The sequence below is a fragment of the Myotis yumanensis genome, unplaced genomic scaffold (assembly GCF_028538775.1).
Source record: "Myotis yumanensis isolate MYYU_CA2020_CCGP unplaced genomic scaffold, mMyoYum1.0.hap1 SCAF_10, whole genome shotgun sequence".
Taxonomy (NCBI): domain Eukaryota; kingdom Metazoa; phylum Chordata; class Mammalia; order Chiroptera; family Vespertilionidae; genus Myotis; species Myotis yumanensis.
Genome location: NW_027223761.1, coordinates 58060941 through 58080523, shown reverse-complemented (window position 1 = coordinate 58080523; position 19583 = coordinate 58060941). Strand labels below are relative to the sequence as shown.

At 42.3% G+C, this 19583-nt stretch overlaps 1 protein-coding gene across 1 annotated transcript in view; it reads left to right on the top strand.

Annotated features, from left to right (window-relative positions):
* The window catches only part of HEPHL1 (hephaestin like 1), a 62715-nt gene that overhangs the window by 37447 nt on the left and 5685 nt on the right, over positions 1–19583 (top strand). The window contains exons 11-15 of the mRNA XM_070426892.1: positions 2000–2212; positions 5731–5944; positions 10667–10806; positions 13151–13291; positions 17880–17986. Coding sequence (XP_070282993.1) covers positions 2000–2212; positions 5731–5944; positions 10667–10806; positions 13151–13291; positions 17880–17986 — 815 coding nt within the window. The remainder of the gene's footprint in view (positions 1–1999; positions 2213–5730; positions 5945–10666; positions 10807–13150; positions 13292–17879; positions 17987–19583) is intronic.

Genomic DNA, 19583 nt, shown 5'->3' with positions numbered 1-19583 from the left:
TCATAAGAGAGGCCTGTGTATAGAAAACATTCAACAACTTCATGTCAAATCCAGCCCCATCCTGGTTTGACCATGTGAACATGTTTGCATATTTTGGACATGCAGGCTGTGTCATTTTAAAAGCAAAGTCAAGGAAAATCGTGTATTTTAATTTAAATTTTACATCAATTATGAATTAAATTACCTCTCCAGTCTTGCTTGTATGGAGTGGGAGGAAGAAAGGTGGCAACAATACCAAAGAGAAGGTACCTCACATGGTATACAATGCTTTGCATTGCACCTATTCTATAGTCTATATTCAAAGATGTTTGCTGAATGAATGAACAAATGAATGAATGAATGTTCCAGAAAGAGAGGCATTAAAGTAGAGTTCCTGGGCAAGAGAAGATTCTTCACCAGCCAGCCAAGGACTAAGTTATTACAATGATATCTCTTTGATATTCAGTGGACAAGATTTAGATAATTTATTTTCAGAGCATGATCAAAGATTCTTTTTTCAGAAATGAGATGTTCCCTCTCAGAAGCCCCAGGGCTTCTTGGAATTTCCACTAATAATCTTAGATATCTGAGGAAAATTACCAACCACCACTGGTTCTGAGACACAGAAATAAGAAGTAATTTTGTTTGAGAATGGGATTATAACAGAAGATCGTGCAGGGTATAGCAGTTGTTTCTTCCTACGATGGGCATTAGTAAGGAGTGGGGCCAGGGATGGAATTTTTATCTCTCTAATGGACATCAAGCATGAGACATAATTATGTGCAGTTGCCCCTCAGACAGTGCTGTTCAGTCATGGCGTTCATCCCCGCCCCCCCCCCCCCCCCCCCCCCCGCCTCCGCCACACACACACAGAGTGAGAATGTGCTTTGTAAATTCTCTATGCACTGCTCCAGGTAGCCACTATCAATACATTGGGGTTGATGTAAAAGATAAAAAACAGTTTGCATTTTTGAAGATACAGGTGGTATTCATATCTAAGTAAGAAGTACTCTAAGTTCTTTCAATTATTTTACTGAGGTAGGAAAAGTTACCATAAGGCAAACTTATTTACCCAAAGACTACCTTCTTATAAACTTAGTGTTCCTCTTCCCCACCCCCCACCCCCCAAAAAATTCCTCTCCACTGACACAACAGCCAATATAATGTCAATTAATTGCAAATCTTTCAAATGATGCAGGATCCATGAAGTCAGTAAAGGAATATCTAATATCTTCTAGAATCAAATGCAAAGCATTGACAAATAAGGATCTGACAAAATTATATGAATTAATAACTGAGAAAGAGACATTTTACAAGGGAGATGACAGGATAAGAATCTCAAAAGAAAATGATTTTCATATCAAGAGTTTTAGAGAAGCCCTAACTGGTTTGTCTCAGTGAATAGAGCGTTGGCCTGTGGACTGAAGTGTCCCAGTTTCAATTCCAGTCAAGGGTATGTACTGTGGTTGCGGGCTCGATTCCCAGTAGGGGGTGTGCAGAAGGCAGCTGATCAATGTTTCTCTCTCATCAATGTTTCTAACTCTCTATCCCTCTCTCTTCCTCTCTGTAAAAAATCAATAAAAATATATATTTTTGAAAGTTTTAGAGAAGACTTTGGGGAAATTGGTAAAGTCCAAAACTAAAATTGAAAATGAAAGATATCATGTTAACCATCAAACAATCTTATCAGAAAAAAGGATACCAGAACACAACCTGATTTATTCTTTACTGATTCTTATAATTCATACATGCCCTTGTGTATATGTTGTTACATATAACATTTTCACAGTTTTCGTATATTTTTATTATTCATTGTTCATTTCAGTTTCCATCTGAAATTGATTCACCACGACTTTTCCCCAGTACTATTATTCTCTGATAATTAGGATCTTCTGTAAAGAGGTTGAACACTTGAACACCCCACCCCCATGCCTACTGAGAAGCTTTCACTAAGATGATGTGTTTTCAGTATTTCTACAAAATTATAGTGGGCTCTGACTACGTCTGTCCTTCCATTTAGCTATTAATGGATATATGTATGGCAACCAGCCAGGCCTTAACATGTGCAAAAAGGACAGAGTTTCCTGGCATATGATTGGAATGGGCACTGACACCGACATGCACGGAGTTTATTTTCAAGGCAACACCATCCACCTTCGAGGCACTCACCGTGACACCTTGGCCCTGTTTCCCCACATCTCTACGACGGCATTCATGCAGCCGGATTATGCAGGTAAAACTTGGCAGAGCCATCTCAGGTGACCAAGTTTCTATCTTTAGGCATATACTCTTAGGGGCGTTCCTCAGAAGACATTCGTCAAATTTGGGCATTTCAGGGTGTGTAGAAAGAGGTACAGTCTTGATTAGAATCAGAGAATCCCATTTTATTCCAAACATACAGTGTAAAGGACAAAGGAGAAGCATCTCAAATAACACCCACATCCACAAAGCAGAAGTGGAGTCCTCTAAATGACCTCTCTGCACAAATTCTAGAAGCACGCTCTTGATTCATATCCATGAACAATTTAGCCCCGAGAAATAATACATTTTTTCTCTTTAACCACAGACATCATTTTAGTTGCTGCTCTGAAGCATCTTACCAGGTATGGACAGCCCAGTGGGTGCTTGTAGGTTATGGACATGACCTGGTCTGCCTTCTCTAGAGATTGATAATTTCCCTTTTGATGACTTATTTGGGGGCTTCTCTGTTTTCATTCTGTTGGGTACCCTTGGTTACCCAGAGGATAAGCTGCACTGGGCCTGAAGTCCATGGAAGGCCCATTGAGGTGCCTGCATGGCATCTCTTCTTTTAGAGACTCCTAAGCCAATTAAATACTCAAGGCACTTTTATAAGAGCTATAGAGCAATACATGGCAGCATATGCTTGCTGTTGCATGAAAAGTAAGGATAGCAAGTGCTATGGGCTTTCAACATGTTTCTACACCTAACATTTCATTAGCTTTGAAAAGAAACCAATATGCTACTCAAGTACTTGCCAACTCTGCCCCCTTCATGAATGGATGTTTACTTCTTTAATTAACACTGAAATTGCAGTGTAGGTGCCTCCTGGTGCCATTGATTAAGAAATTGAGGTTTGGGCTTCAAAACTTTTGCCCAATAATTGCCTCAGAGTAGGAGCTCCACAATCTGTGCCTTGTAAACATCTAGTATTCAGCCTTTCTATATTAATATAATTATTCAATTATAAGTCACCCAAACCAAGGGATGCCTTGGGCACAATGATTTAAAAAAAATACTCCAAAACCAAAAAGAGGAGGGGAGAGAATTGCCAAATAGTTTTAATCCATTGGAACAGGCATTCAAAGCTAGAGCTGGCTGGGATAATTTTAGAGACCTGGCTACTTATTACATGCCATGAGTATTACTCATGTGCTCTACAGGCTTCTAAAGAGCTTCATGACAATGGTTTCCGGTTTATGTTTGGTGCTAAGTATAAATCTGTAACTGCTTAAAAGCTTGGTCATTTCACCAATTCCTATCCCTCGTCTATCAGCCAGAAAGAGTGCCCCAAACATGGGCAAAGTAGACTATAGTCTGCAACTCAAACATTTTCTTTTTCTTTGTTTTAAAATCACTCTGTTGAGGTATGATTGATATGCAAAAAGCTGTACGCATTTAATATCTACAAATGAACTAGTTTGGAGGTAAGTATACACCTCTGATACCATCACCACAAACAAGGCCTTAAACTCCTCTTTATTCTGGGAGAAAATAATTCCTTGACTATTGAAAAACATGATGAACACAACATATACAGAAGCTCTTTCCAAGTCTGTCCTCAGAGGTGCTTTTCCTTGTGGTTTCACAGTCTCTTCTGCCGCAACCTTTTGCGGCAGGGGGTCAGGATCTGAAGGAGGGGCTGACCCACAAATGAAAATACTAGACAAGAAACATGAATTTAGAAGGCATGGGGGGCCAGGTGGAGACCTCTCGCTTGGAGAGGCACACCGAAACCTGACTTAATCTGCTTTTTATTCAATTTTAGATACACATCTTGCCCTCAGTAAAGCACTGGCAAACAGGTAGCAGACATATCATCTCTAAGGTCAATAAAGATCAGTAAAGAACAGTAAGGTTCAGTAAACATTTACTTTGGGCTAATAGGTCAGGAAATTGCTTCGAGCCACCACTATCTCAACACCAAACAATTGGTGCTTAGCGTCAGCCTTCTAATGCCCAATGTCCATGGGCCTTCCTCATTCCTTGGTGCACTCTTATGACAGTATTGGGAAAGCAGTGGCTTCCCGCACTCTTCCTCATGAACGTACTCACCAGAGGCTTGGAGGTTCTAAGGTGGCCACTGAACCAACAATTTTTTCTCATCCTGAAGGGATAATTTGTCAGTATTTAGATATGTGTAGCATGATAAAAATTCTCTCTGTGCACCATAGATAATGAAAGCTACAGTAATTACTCACCTCTAAGAACAGATTCTACTAGAGGAAGAGAAGATTTATTGATCTAATCATTTTACTAACAGTAAATATCTTCCAACAATTTTATTTTATATGATTTTATGTTGAGTTTAATTAAAATATATCTACCTGATGCTAATACATCTAGAAAATTCAGTTTAAAAATGACATAATCTCAATCATACATGATTGTTGGCCCTAGGTGGGGAAATCTAATTGACTTTTTATTTTTTATTTTTCATCTGGCATAATGTAGACGTATCATTGGTAATGAGAATCTCCTTGGCTCAAAGGCTTAATGAAGTAGTATGTTTGGCTTTAATAATACCTTATATGTGTATGGTGCTTTATAGTTTATGAAATCCTTTAGGGCAAATACATGGCTTCAAAAATGTGTCCTCATTTGAACTTTGTCTAGGATATTAATCTTACAGGTAGTTAGTTCTGTTTCAACTGGGCTGGGCTAAGATAATCATCCCCAGCTGCGATCTTCCAAGGGTGCCTATCTTCTAATAGGTGTGCACAACAGGGAAGACCCAGAGAAATCACTTCTTGGCAGCAACTTTACAAGTTGTTTTTTTTTTCTCTAGAGGCCTGGTGCATGAAAATTCATGCACTGGAGGAGGGGGTCCCTCAGCCCGGCCTGCCCCCTCTCTCAGTCTGGAAGCCCTCAGGGGTGGGAGGCGACCCAGCAATCAGGGGAAGGCGACATCCCCATCACACCTCTGCTGCTGCCACTGCTGGCAGTGCAAGCCTGAGCCTCAAGTGGCCCTGGGTGGCTGGGAAGCCACCATTGAGGTTTGCCTGCGCCTTGGGCCCATTCTAAGTGGCTGGGCAGCCGATAGCTGAGGCTTGCCTGCGCCTTGGGCCAGCTGTAGGCAGCTGGGGGGCTGAGGGCGGGTCTGGCTGCACCATGTACCTGCCTTCCCCTCCCCCTCCCCCCAGCAGGGCTGAAAGGCCTGGGGACTCCGACGGGCCTGAGGGGACTGGGCAACTCCATCTTGTGGCTATGGGCACTGACATCTTTGTGATGGCGAGACAGTCAATTTGCATATTCCCTCTTTATTAGATAGGATTGCACGTGAATTTCAGATGGGATTTTCTTCCCATAATTAAATACATTACAAGTAATGTTTTCCCCCTTGGGGTCTGATTTTGAAATACTACATGAAGGTGACGTTTTTTAAAAAAAATGTACCTTCCCGGTTATTTATTTTGGGATAAAATAATAAGTTTGCTAGCAAACCCACACCAAGAACAACAACAAAAACCACAATTGACCACCATACCGAATGCCGAGCCGTTTCTCTTCCAGGTATTTTCAGGGTGTTTTGTTCCACCATGCACCACTTCACCAGAGGCATGAATCAGATATATGAGGTCAGCAGCTGCGGCAACAAGGACCCTTCAGAGCAGCCATATGGGATGATAAGAACCTTTTACATCGCTGCTGAAGAGGTAGAATGGGATTATGCCCCTAACAAAAACTGGGAGTTCGAAAAGCAGCACTTGGACGCAGGAGGGGAAAGGTACCACGGGCAAAGCCGCCAAGTCTCTTGGGTGGGATTGCACATGCGCCGTAGACAGTTTTCAAATGTGGAAACCTAAGAATGCCCCGGTTTTGCCTGCACAGTTCTGGCAGAGACTTTTACTGTGAGCACAAAAGGGGAAGGAAGCTGCCCGTCTCCATCCCGACAAGGGGACCTGAGGTCATTTTGAGGACCCCTGCGGACAGGCTCAGTACACCTCCACCATCAATGGCTGGTCCACATGTGGCTGTGATGAATGAAAGTGACTTTGAGTGAGCATCTAGAGCAGCGGTTCTCAACCTGTGGGTCGCGACCCCTTTGGGGGTCGAACGACCCTTTCACAGAGGTCACCTAAGACCATCGGAAAACACATATATAATTACATATTGTTTTTGTGATCAATCACTGTGCTTTAATTATGTTCATTTGTAACAATGAAACTAGAGGTCACCACAACATGAGGAACTGTATTAAAGGGTCGCGGCATTAGGAAGGTTGAGAACCACTGGTCTAGAGGGAAAGGGTTTAGGGGAGGAGGCAGATCCCAGTGATTGTGGGACTGAGAAGACAAAAGGTGAAGCAGGCAGCAGAGAGGGTGTAGACCCCGGTGAGAGGATGGACTGCGGTAGATTGAGGACCAAGAGGAAGGGGGCCGGAGGGTGGGCCACTGACCAAGTGCTGATCTGGGTGGGAGACAACCCAGCAGCAGGCAGAAATGCCATTTGAGATAGGAGGAGCAGGTCTCCTCTACAGGGCCCTGTACCCAGGAAGTCCGAAAGACTGATCTCCGCCTGAAAGCGCTGTCAGCCATGCTAAGCAGCAAAGAATCAGCGAGGCTCAAGCCCCTGCTGGCTAGTGAGCCCTGGTCCAACTAAGCCCCCGGGATGCACTGCAGTAGAGTCATCAAGGTATAGAGGCATCTGTCAGGCTCAGACCGGCAGACTTTCTCCCCCAAAAGTTCATCTCCCCCCACTTCTCAACTTCCCTCTGTTTGGATATCACTGCCCCCCATAGGCTGACTCGGAGATTTCCACGCAGAGAGCTAAAATGGCCCAACTGGGCATCGGCAGAGCTGGAATTGAACACAGACCTTTTGAAGGACAAATACCAGGACATGTTAACTTCAGTGCCCCTGTCCTCTTGGTCCTTTATTATCATCCTTCCTTCTCCCCTCCCCTCCACACTCCTCATACTTATCCTTTATGGCTATGCCACACACAAACTCCTCTACACACAGCTGTTCCTGACCCAATAGGTTTGTTTCTCTTCTGCTTTGTTGACCTCTGTTTTGAGGGTTCAGACTCCTGGGAAAGAGAGTATAACAGTGCCACCTTATGGATAACTGAAGAAACAAAATGAATCCACATTTTAAAAAGATTTGCCTCGGGGACAAGACGACTTAAAATTCATTCAATTATTCACCAACCCATTTGTTAAACCAGACTCCCCTCTCCTACAAAACCAGTGCTGCCAATACAAGCTAAGAACTGATGTCGGTGCAATGGAAAAGGAATGAATACTAATTTGGCCTTTTCTAAAAGAATTATTCCTTTACAAGGCTGCCATAACTAAAGAAATAATTTTGTTGCATGTACAATTTTAGCTCATGAGTGTGTAAGATACATAGCCTTCCTTAGTTTCTGGAAACTCAGTGTAATTTCAGTATTAAGCCCCCACCCTCACCTCTCATCCCTCTGGGCTGGCAGGAAATTCTAGCTTCAGTCCTCTGGGATTGTCTCCCCAGTTCTACAGAAGGATAGCAGGTGCTGAGTGTACTTGCACTCTGCCCCTGCCACTCTGGATTATTGTCCGTGAACAAATAAATAGATAAAAGCAAAGTAAAATGAGAGCATGTTCACATGTTCAAAGTATAAACAATTTGTAGGTAAAATAACAGTACAGAAATGAAACAAGTTCCCCTAGTGGGACATCTGTGGTATCCTGTCTATAGGAGCCCAGGAACAAAGACCCCTTCTATACCCCAGTTGCTATTCCTCTGTCCTTTGACCCAAGGCCATCGCATGGGACACATCTGTTTTTTCAAACCACCACTGGGTACAGGAAGTCTTTCCCTGAGGCTTGCAAAGATCATACTGGGGGAGCCTTGGGTCCCAAAAGGCAAAAATGGAGCCATCAGCCAGGGTTTGTGCGGTGGGAGAGAATTTGAAAACAGAAGTTCAGTTGCTATAGAGAAATAAAGTTGAATTCCTAGTATTCCTGATTGACATGCAGATAATGTAACTAACCTGGGATTCAAGATAATAACCTCCATCTATTGAGCACCCACCGCGATCCAGGCATTTTGCTAGGGCTTTTACAAACTACCTGGTATGACCCTCACAACACGCTTGATTAGCTTTGACTCAGCACCGCACAGGACATCCTAAAGAGATAATGATAGAGCAAGTGCTTACATGGTGCTTAATAAGTGTCAGGCTCAGTGCATTACAGATCTTATCTCATATAATCCTCACAGCAATCCTGGGAGCTAGACACATGATTATCACCCCATTAGCAGGAAATGGAAAGCTGAAAACAGCAGAGTGTGGCTCCAGAGTCTGTGCTTGTCACTACCACAAGCGTTACTGTGACACCTGGAAAATAAAAGCAGAAGAAAAGTTCCTTCCCTTGGAAAGCATTCAGTGTAGGGTAGAAGGTATATGTGTATTTGTTAAATACCTACTGTGTGCTGGGCATTGTGCAAAGTGCTGGTGAAACAGTGCTGAGAAGGGCAGACAAGGCCCTTCTCACACAGACTTCCTGGTCCATGGGGAAGACATTAGGACAAGCACATTGAGTGAGGCAATCACTATGAAGGGAAGTGCAGAGTGCAGCCAGAACTCATAACAGGAGCACACAGCCCCCTTTGGGGGAAAGACAGAAATAGGTTAAGTGGTTGGAAAAAGCTTCTGGGAGGAAGAAATCTTTGACCAGGAACGAGGAATAAACAAATTGAAGAGGTAGGAGCTGCACTCTTGGCACAGGGAACAGCACATGGGAGGCCTGGAGGTGGAGAGGGCATGTGGTGTTCAAGAGAGTGAATGTTTAGCCCTGATGGGTGTGGCTAAGTTGGTTGAGCATGGTCCCATACACCAAGAGGTAGCCGATTCGATTCCCGGTTGGGTCAGGTTTTGAGCTTGAGCCCCATAGGGGGCATTCATGAGGCAGCCAATCAATGTTTCTCTCCCTCTCCCTCTCCCTTTCTCTCTCTCTCAATAAAAACTTTTCTTTTTTTTTTTTTTAAGAGTGAGTGTTTAGAATGACCTGAGCATAGAGTATGTGGGGGCCAGTGATGGGAATTAAGGCTTGGGAGCCTGGCAGAGGCAGATGATGAAGTGGTGGCATGAAAGTCAATTCAAAGAGTTTGGCAGTGGGAAGCCATAATAAGGCTTTCCACAAGGACCGACTTGGTTGAATTTATTTGTTTAGGATCACTGTCTGCAGTGTAGAGCATAGAGGAATGGAAGGAGTGTAGTCGGCAGGAGGATGATTAGGAATAATTTCCGTTAATGCAGGTGGCTTAGATTGAAGTGTGGGCAGTTTCACGTATCTCCATAGTTTAGAGATAAAATTGAAAGATTTTTAAAAATCTTCTGTGATGGTCTATCTTGGTGATAGATTAAGTATACAGTCAGTCTTCATTATTGGTGGGTTCCACATTCACGACTTCGCCTGTTCACTAAAATTTATTTGTGACCCCCAAATAAATTCTTGTGGTGCTTTTGTGAACATTTGCAGATATGCATAAGGCAGCAATAATTTTGTGTCACCTGATATTCATGTCAAGCAAGGCCTTGCTCTGCCTTCTTGTCTCCAATCTCATGCTGTAAACCAATGTTCTATTTGTCGTTTATTTAGCAACACTTTTTTTCAGTTTTATGCTTTTTATTGGTGATTTAGCTGTTTAAAATTTCCCCCAATAGTATCTGAATGCCCCAGAGGCCTTGTAGAGGAAATATTTGTGTTAGACAAGCTTCATTCAGGCCTGCGTTACAGGGCTGTTAGCTGTGAATTCAGTGTTGATGAATCAGAAGCATATATTAACTAAGATGTGTTTAAACAGAAACACATGTAAAGCAAGGTTCTATATTGATCTGTTAATGGAAATATTGTGGCCAAAGGTGAAGTGGAACCCAGCCCTGTATTTCCCCGGGGAACGTAGTTCAGTGTTAACTCAGTGTTTGTGGTGACTTTCTAGAATGTAACTACTGTGATTAACGAGAATCAACTGTATCTATATTTGTACATTGGCATATGCCCAAACCACAGGCTTTCTTGAGATCTTTCAAAGTGGGAAAGCATACCAAGGAACAGAATGATAACATGAAATCTGGAGCAATGTGGGCGCGTGGGTGTTTGCACGCCTGGGCATGTGTGTGAGGTAGTTACTACCCAGAAGGAAATTCCAACCCAAGGGACCCTTGGGAGTCTCTAACTGAGACCAGGCCTTACTCAGCACCCAGCCGGTCTGTAGAGCAATGACTCCCAAGAGAGAGCCATGAGCCAGTGCTGGGCTGCTTGCAGCAGTACCCACTGAGGGCTTTCAAATGTGGACTCCTTGTCCCACTCCCCAACAGCTTGGCGTAAAGGCCAGCTCCCCAGGGAGATCCTAATCGCAGTGAGGTTGAAGCAGCACTGCCCCAGAGAACCCCGCATCACTCAGAAGCACTCAGGTTTTTCTACCGTCTAACAGCTTTAATTTCTGCTGCTTCTGGTTTGCAGACATGGAGATATATTTATGAACCACACTGAAAACTGGATTGGCTCTCAGTACAAGAAGGTGGTTTACAGAGAATACACCGATGGAGAATTTGTCGAGATCAAAGCCCGGCCACCTCGAGAGGAGCACTTAGAACTGCTGGGTATGGCGCATGGGCGTGCGTGTGCGTGCGCACGCACACACACACACATGCACGCGCACACACACACACACACACACACACACACGTCCCTTAGATTTACACCTGAGAATGGAGGGAAGGAACAGAGTAGCCTGCCTGCATTCAGCCAAGTGCAACCTCTTTCTGCCCTCCCACTTTCAGGGAGCATGCTGTGTGCTCAGCCCATCCAACGCATAGTCAGATGGACAGAGCGCTGGCATAACTTCTTCAAGGTCCTCGATTACCCGTGCACAAGGCCATAACAACACACATAAAAATAATTCTGACCAAAGAGGAAGCCCTTGTGTGAGAGGGGTGCTCAGGGTGAAAGGCCTGGTTTCCATTTGGGTCATGGCCTTAGGTCCACTCTGCCTGTCTAATGCCTGGGGCTGCCTGACCCTGTGATCAAGTTAAACCTCCCTCCCTTCCTTCCTTTTTCCACCTGAGAATCCCCAAACGCGATCCCATAGTGAAGATGTGATCTCAAGGTGGAGGACTAATCTAGATGACTTTCTGAAATCCGTTCCCATTTTTAAATGCACATGGTAACTTATGTGCATAACATGACTTTACGTAGTGCTTTTTAATATTAAAATAAGGGCCCACGACTGCTAGCTCAATAAATGATCAAATGCCCCACCCAGCCACACCACACCTTCACCACCTATTAATATTGGCACACAAGCTTCTTTGTCGCACTAAATGAAGTCAGCCCCGGTGGCAGCGTTTCTTCTTTTGAGACTTGTGTGTGTCTCAAGAAGAAAAGGTGCTGGTCCTGCCAAGGGAGCTGGGTTGCCCCTCAGAGAGCCCCAGTTTGGTTCTGCTCAGTAAAATGACACAAACAATGACTCCCTCAAAGGCAAGTCCTTGCAGCACTTCAGCCAGAGGAAGAGGAAGCCCATCTACTCCTTTTCTGCAGCTCAGAGAGAGGCCTGCCTCCTGAAGTTACAAAAGGCACAAGGCAGGCACAGTACCGCTCATTACTGCTCCCTGTGACCTACCAGGCCACACATCCAAAAACATTCACTGTTACCAGTGCAGCAAGCCGGTGCAATTTAAGTGGTAATGAATATACAAATAGTGATTTTAATTTAGGCATACACATGCCCTACTTGTAATTATACCAAACTTACTGTTTAAAAACAACATGCCTAGAAATGTTTTTTCTAGCTTTATCATTTTTTCAGACACTTCCTAATTCACACTATTTCCTTCCAAAGATAATAATAGTCCAACAAATGTTAGATTTTTTTTTTTTTAGGTCTTTCTCAGAAAATCAATTAAAACCATGGTCTGAATCTGTAATGAATGGATAGGTGTGGTCAGACCTTCCTTTCATGAACATTTCTCCCCATGAATGTGGAATTCAATAAATGCCCAAGAATATGAATAAATAGGGAACTGGTCTCAGGTGCTTCCAAAATGGGAGTCTGTTTCCATCCCCATCAAAGCGGTGCCTCAAGAATGCCACGGTGTGTGCCGTGCTCTGTCAGTGTGGTTGGGGGCCGGGCAAATGCCTGGGCCACCTTCTGGGCACTAAGAGGTAAAAGGCACCTGGCATGGGCGTTGGCATCCCATAGTCATGCTGGCACAGGCTTCGCCTGTTTTCCATTGGCACACAGGCTGGTTGCTTCTAACAGAAATTTGCATAAATGAGGACCGAAGCAAGCGCATCTCAGCTATCTAAATATTGAGAAACAGCGTTGGACATGCATTAGTGAAATCACTGTATTGATCATAAATCAATATATAAATGTTTACATTTTGTCCTTATCTTTCAAATCCCTTTTATACACATTACTTCACTGTATCATTATTTATAATTATTATTATTATTACATCCATTTACCAGATAGTGAGCAATTTCAGACTTAACAAAAGTTACACACAGGGAGATTACAACTGAAAGTCTTCATTTTGTGGATATGGCTTTTCCTGGAGATTATGTCTAAGCAGTAGTAGAAATTTAAGCATTTATTATTGTGTTTCAATGCGCTGAAATAAGCACTTTACATACATTAACTTATTTAATCCTATAATAAAAGCATCATTAAACCCATCTTATAGAAGAAGAAGTTGAGATTCAGGCAGGCCTTGACCATAAGGCCTCTCTAATAAGTGAAAGAGGCAGGATTTGGGCCCAAATTGGTCCAATTGCCAAAACTACATGCTATTTAATACTATATATATGGCCCTCTAAAGGAAATGAAGGCCACTAATGAAGAAGCTAATATTTATTTTATTTTGCCAAATACTACCTATATTTAAATTACTTCAGTGTTGAAAGAGCAACGATAATGCACACAGACCTGTGTTTTGCCTTTAGGCCCAATGATACATGCCGAGGTGGGTGACTCTATCCTGATCATATTTAAGAACAAAGCCGATCGGCCCTACTCCATCTCAGCCCATGGTGTGGAGAACACAGAGAGTGGGAAGCGACTCCAAGTGTCCATGACAAAGCCAGGTAAGTTACCCCAGAGGTCTGCTCCATCCTGATGAGGACACCAGACTCAACTCTTTTCTGATCATTTCTGATCTCATCTTAATGTTAATGCATTCCAGCCATCACCTAGTCACTCCCAATATGAGATTGTCATTCATCCAATGACCAAATGTTTATGGGGGTCCTAAGGACCTAAAAATGTAGTAAGACATGATAATAGCTAACACATATTGAATGTTAACCTTGTGCCATGCTTTATATATTAACACACACACACACTAATTTACTCTTATAATAACCCAGTGAGGTAGACACTAACAATAGTTCATTAAATCTGATACCACTGATTAGAATGTCCATCATTATTTATTCTGTTTCTTAAAAAGAAAAAGACATGCTGCCAATGAACTTTGACATGCCACTGATTTTGAAAACACATCCTGACTTCAGTTATATTAAATTGTGAAAAATGTTTATCCTATAATTGATGAAATATGGTATTATGTCCATTTAACAAATGACAAAAGCACAAAGGAGTGAAGAACTTGACTAAGTCATACATTAGTAATGAGGGGAACCCCAGTTTGTTTGATATTAGAACCTGACCTCTTAACCACATAGCTCTCTAAAGATGCTTCAAATGAGTTTGGGAGAAAAAAGCAAATAAGATCAATCATTTCAGTAGTAGTGTGGGTTATACATGATGAAATTCTAAGTAGTGAAGAATTTTAAGAATATGGCTGGGTGTGTTTATAAAAGTTCCAGAGAAGGAAAATTCATGAAGGCTGATTGATTACTTAGAAACAATTAGGAAAAGGAGTAATTAGGTAAAGTTTTATATAGGAGGTAGAATTCCAGTTGGGTTTTAAAAGATAAACCGAACCCAGCTGGCATTGCTCAATGGTTGAGCATCAACCTATGAATCAGGAGGTCATAGTTTGGTTCCCCATCAGGCTACATACCTGCATTGTTGGCTCAACCCCAGTAGAGAGCATGCAAGAGGCAGTTGATCAATGATTCAATGATTCTCATCATGTATATTTCTCTCTCTCCCTCTCCCTTCCTCTCTAAAATAAAAAGATAGATAGATAGATAGATAGATAGATAGATAGATCCCTGAAGGGAGAGAAAAATCTCATAATTTAAGCAGCTTCCCATAACATTTACACAGTTGAAGTGTGGTTGTAATAAATGCGAAGAGCTACTGTGACCTTCAGTTATGAAATTGACAGCAACCATCAGTATAATTGTATAATTACAGGGGTGTTATGTTTCTTTTTACCTCTTCTGTGTAGTAATATTATAATACTTAACACTATAGTAATTATAATAAAAGTCATATGAACTTTAAAAAAAGTAAAAACGCATAAAAAGGAGAAAACAAAACAATCTCATGCATCGCTAGAAACATCAGCAAGGTAACTATACAAGTATGCAGCTGGGGGAAGGAAAATCGTCATTGGCTGATATTCTTCTGCCACACCCCACTCCACCCCATCCCCAGTAACAGAAGCCTGTATTTTGCTGCTTCAAAAAGCTTCTCATGAACATCCTAAATGTCTATCTATAGGAAAACAGTTAAGTAAATTTTGGAATATCCTTACGATGGACTATTATGTAGCCATCAAATGAAATTTAAGACAGTTTGAATGACATGGGAAACACTGGTGGTATCATATTAAGCAAAATACAAGCATAATGGGAAGGCCCGAGGGAAATAAGCCAAAATGTTAATAAAGGTTATGTCTTTGTGATGGTACTTGAGTAGCAGAGTGATGCTTTTTTCTACTTCTTCACATTTTATTGTACTTTTTAGATTTTCTATAACGAATGTGTCTTACTTACGTGAAGAGGGACATGTTTTCAAATGGGTCAAAAAGCCATTTAGTTATTCATTTTTGATGGTTGAAAGCATCTCAGGGGGAGAGGGGGAGAAAGAAAGGTGCCAATCAGGCATTGATGGGACTCTGGTAGGGCTGTGGACAAGTTGGGGTGACCTTTTGCAGGCTGTTGTGCCCTAATGGTGAGGACGTGCAAGGAACACAGCTCCTCTATGCTGGCTGGCCTTCCAAGAGTCCTTGATGTGAGGTTATGGGAGTGGGGAGAAGAATGATTAGAAGTGACAAAGGGGCATTTTTCCTACTGGAAATCAGAGAGAGAGAATCCCCACAAGGGTCTGACAGGCGGAAAGGTATGGGAGAGCCCAGAGATGAGGGTAGGAGCAAGAAACTAGCTGTGGGCAGGAAGTCCAGGCAAACTGGAGAAGAGTAATCGGGGCATGCCTGAGATGAGGAGACTAGCAGCGTAAGAAAACTAAGCAGCCCCTATCTTCTCTTTATTTTTTTATTTTTTTTAAATACATTTTATTGATTTTTTACAGAGAGGAAGGGAGAGAGATAGAGAGTTAGAAACATCAATGAGAGAGAAACATCGATCAGCTGCCTCCTGCACATCTCCCACTTGGGATGTGCCCGCAACCCAGGTACATGCCCTTGACCGGAATCGAACCCGGGACCCTTCAGTCCGCAGGCCGACGCTCCATCCACTGAGCCAAACCGGTTTCGGCTTCTCTTTCAAAATTAAATGACTCAGGAAACATTTACGGAGCAGCTTCTTTTTATTTAAGGCTGTGCTCTCTGCTGGATTGTTCCAACTTTAATCATACCACACCAGTAGCCACTTGCATTTAGGAAGCTAAATATCAGCGTTTTTATCTTGTGATTAACAAGGCATGGAGGCTATAATAAACTTAATGGAAATTAGACCTAAAGTCATATTGCTAACCCACTGGTGTATGAGCACTTATGGAGCAAAGTTACATGTAAGCAGTACTTTTGTTTTGTGGCTCACATTCAGCTATAGGTTATTTGTCCTGATGTGGTGGGGATGGGACACAGTTCAAAAGGAAATAGTGATTTAAATGTGGCTTTTATTTGAGAATTTTACAATGGGATTATCTTGCTAATTCATGAGTATATTTATGACTCCTCTGCAAGGCTCTGGATTGGCCACGGGGAGTTGCACAGGTATGGTGCCTAGCAACAGGCACTGCACACATTTGTTATTAGTATAGATAGAAATTAACATGTATTGACTGCCTTCAATGTGAGGCACTATCCTAGGTATTTTACTTCATGTAATCCTCAAAACTGTCTGAAGACTGGATAACTATCCCACTTAATAAGTCAGGTGTGCCGTGCCAGCACAGCCAAGGGTTCGGTGAGCCTGAGTGGGGTGGCAAAGGATGTAGAAAGGCAGACAAAGAGAATAAGCTGGGTCTAGGTCAGCCGTGGGCAAACTACGGCCCGCGGGCCGGATCCGGCCCGTTTGAAATGAATAAAACTAAAAAAAAAAAAAAGACCGGACCCTTTTATGTAATGATGTTTACTTTGAATTTATATTAGTTCACACAAACACTCCATCCATGCTTTTGTTCTGGCCCTCTGGTCCAGTTTAAGAACCCATTGTGGCCCTCGAGTCAAAAAGTTTGCTCACCCCTGGCTCTAGGTGGATCTCCTGTGCCTGGCTAAGGACACACAGAGAGAGATCTAGAGGGCAAGCTGAGCCCTTTTTTTATAGCCAGAGGTAAACAAGGTAGTGGTCACCATAGTTACAATGTTCTTGTGAGTTTCATTTGTTTTGGCAGCACTTGCTGCACCTCCCACAGCCCATTAGCTACCCAGATATGATCTAGGGAGGTCATAAGGTCAAGCTTAATTATGCTAAGAGGGCTGTGCTCTCTAAGCTGGGACTTGTTTGTGGCTTTGCCAACAGGTCAGTCAGAGGCTTAACCCTATAGCGCTCCCTACAGTAAGGAAACTAAAGTTCAAGGAGGTTAAGTAGTGTGTCAAAGGTTGGGTAAGTAGGAAGTCAGGGGTTGAGAGTTAGAACTAGATCTCTCTGGTTCTAACTAGATCTCACCTGTTTGCACATTAAAATCACCTGAGAAGCTTAAAAAAAAAATACCCTAGTCCCAGACCCCCCACATTCTAATTTCATTGGTTTGGGATGAGGCCTGAGCAGTGAGGGTTCACAACGCTTCCTGGTTATTCCATAGGAAGCCAAGGCTGAAATCCATGGTAATTCAAGTGAGTTTGAGCGTAGCTCTTGGGAGAGAGACATGACATTTGAGGGGGGAAAGCAGTGAAGTATAAAATAAGTCTTCATTTCCTAAATAAACATTAATTGATAATAAAAAGAGCAAACTAGAGGGGAAGCTCTAGTCTGAAATGAAATATCGGCCACTTTGAAACTGCAGAAAATCAAGATGTGAGTTTAATGGAAACATTTCTAATGAATGGGTACTTCTCCCTAGCAAGGAACATCAACCAAAATATACAGTGGGGCCTTGACTTATGAGTTTAATTCGTTCCGAGACCGAGCTCGTTAAGGAGTTCATTAAGGAGCTTGTTAACTCAAATTACTCTATCAACTCAATGCAAAAAATCAGCTGAGAGACAGCTGGTATCTCAAAAAACTCGTTAGTCAGGACACTCGTAAGTCAAGGCTCCACTGTATCAAGATCTGTTTGTATTATTTCTCGAGCTAAATCGCCTGGAATAAGAGGTAACACTAGTAAATCCTTTCTATTTCTTCTCATTCGTTTCAGGAGAAGTAAAAACTTACATATGGAATGTCCCTAAAAGGTCAGGTCCAGGGCCATCCGACCCAAATTGTATTCCATGGGTTTACTATTCAACAGTAAACTTTGTGAAGGTAAGATGGAGAGAGCAACCAAAATGCTCACAGTAGTATGGCTTTAAGTTGACTATTAAGTTATCACAATTCTGGTGGGTATATGTGAAGGGTATCATGGTTTAGAGCAGGGGTCTCAAACTATGGCTATTTGTTTACATTCTCTATGATTGAATTGAGTAGTTGTGAAAGAAACAGTATGGCCAACAAAGTAAAAAATATTTATTACCTGGTGCTTTGCAGAATATAAATTAGTTGACTCTTAATCTGAAGTATGGGGGAAAAGATCAAATCAAATCCCAATGTTTCAGTTATCACATTTAGATTTTACAAGGTAATTTATGTAAATAGGTAGCCATAAAATAAAAATATTTTAAATATAATTTATACCATGGTTTTCAATGTGTGGAATCTACCATTTTTAAAGGCATCACCACTGCTATCGGGGTTCAGGAAAAGAAAACACATGCCAAACATAATAACTGAAATTACAAACTATTCGAATAATAAATAGGCTAACTTTATATAGAAATGAAAGGCAAGATTCACTATTGATTGAGTCAGAGATGTATATGGTAAAACAACTAGTCTTTAATAATATGTCATAAATAAAAGTCCAAACTAAAATCACATCTCTATACATAAAAGGCTAATATGCAAAGTGTCCCCACGGGAGTTCGACCGGGAGACCGGGAGTTCGCTCACTTGCTATGACATGTGCTGACCACCAAGGGGCGGCACGGAATAAAGGGAGGCCCCCGCCAGCAGCCAGAAGGCCCCAATCTGCCAGGCCTAGGGACCCTACACATGTAGGAGCTTCGTGTGCTGGGCCTCTACTATGATATAAAATTTAAGTAGTGCCCATTGTTTAAAAAGTAAAAGATTCTCTTAACCTTCCTCTTAAATATTAGATGGTTGCATTATTGTCCTTCAGTTGTACTGGACAGTGCAGGAGTTACAGGGTGACATTCAAGACAATTCAAAAATTAAACTTATATTTTGGAATTATGGGAAATGTACACTTATTCATTTATTTTTTTGTACATCCCCAAAATATTTATTGAGCACTTGTACTATGAGCTATGCCAACATTCTTGTCTTGAAGGACTTAAACTCTTTGAGGAACATAATACATATGCACTCCCATAATTACAACAAAATTCTGAATCTGGTGCGTTCTATAGGAGTGTAGGGGAACGAGTGTCTAGGAAGAGAGAGCATTGTGAGGAAAGCTGAAAACAGGAAAGTCAATGTGTTTGGGAAATGCTGAGAGTCCCATTTGGCCAAATGGGTAATAGGAAGAGAAAGCAGTGGAGGAGCTTAAGCTAGAGAAATCCATTGGGGGAGCTCCTGAGGGGCTCAAGGACCTGTCGAGGATTAACATTTTATTCAGTAGGTCATGGAAATTCACTGAGGACTTCTAGATATGGGAATGATGAGATTAATCTGATGGCAGTCCGCAGGGTGGGCTGGAGGTGAGTGAGCCAGAGACCAGAGAGGGGCCGATTTCTAGTCCAGGGTGAGGTATTAAGGTCCTACACTAGAAGGATGGCTGATGGAATGGAAAGGAAGTCGAAGAATGGAGAGGCATGGTGAGGGAAAAGAAATGTAAGGTTTG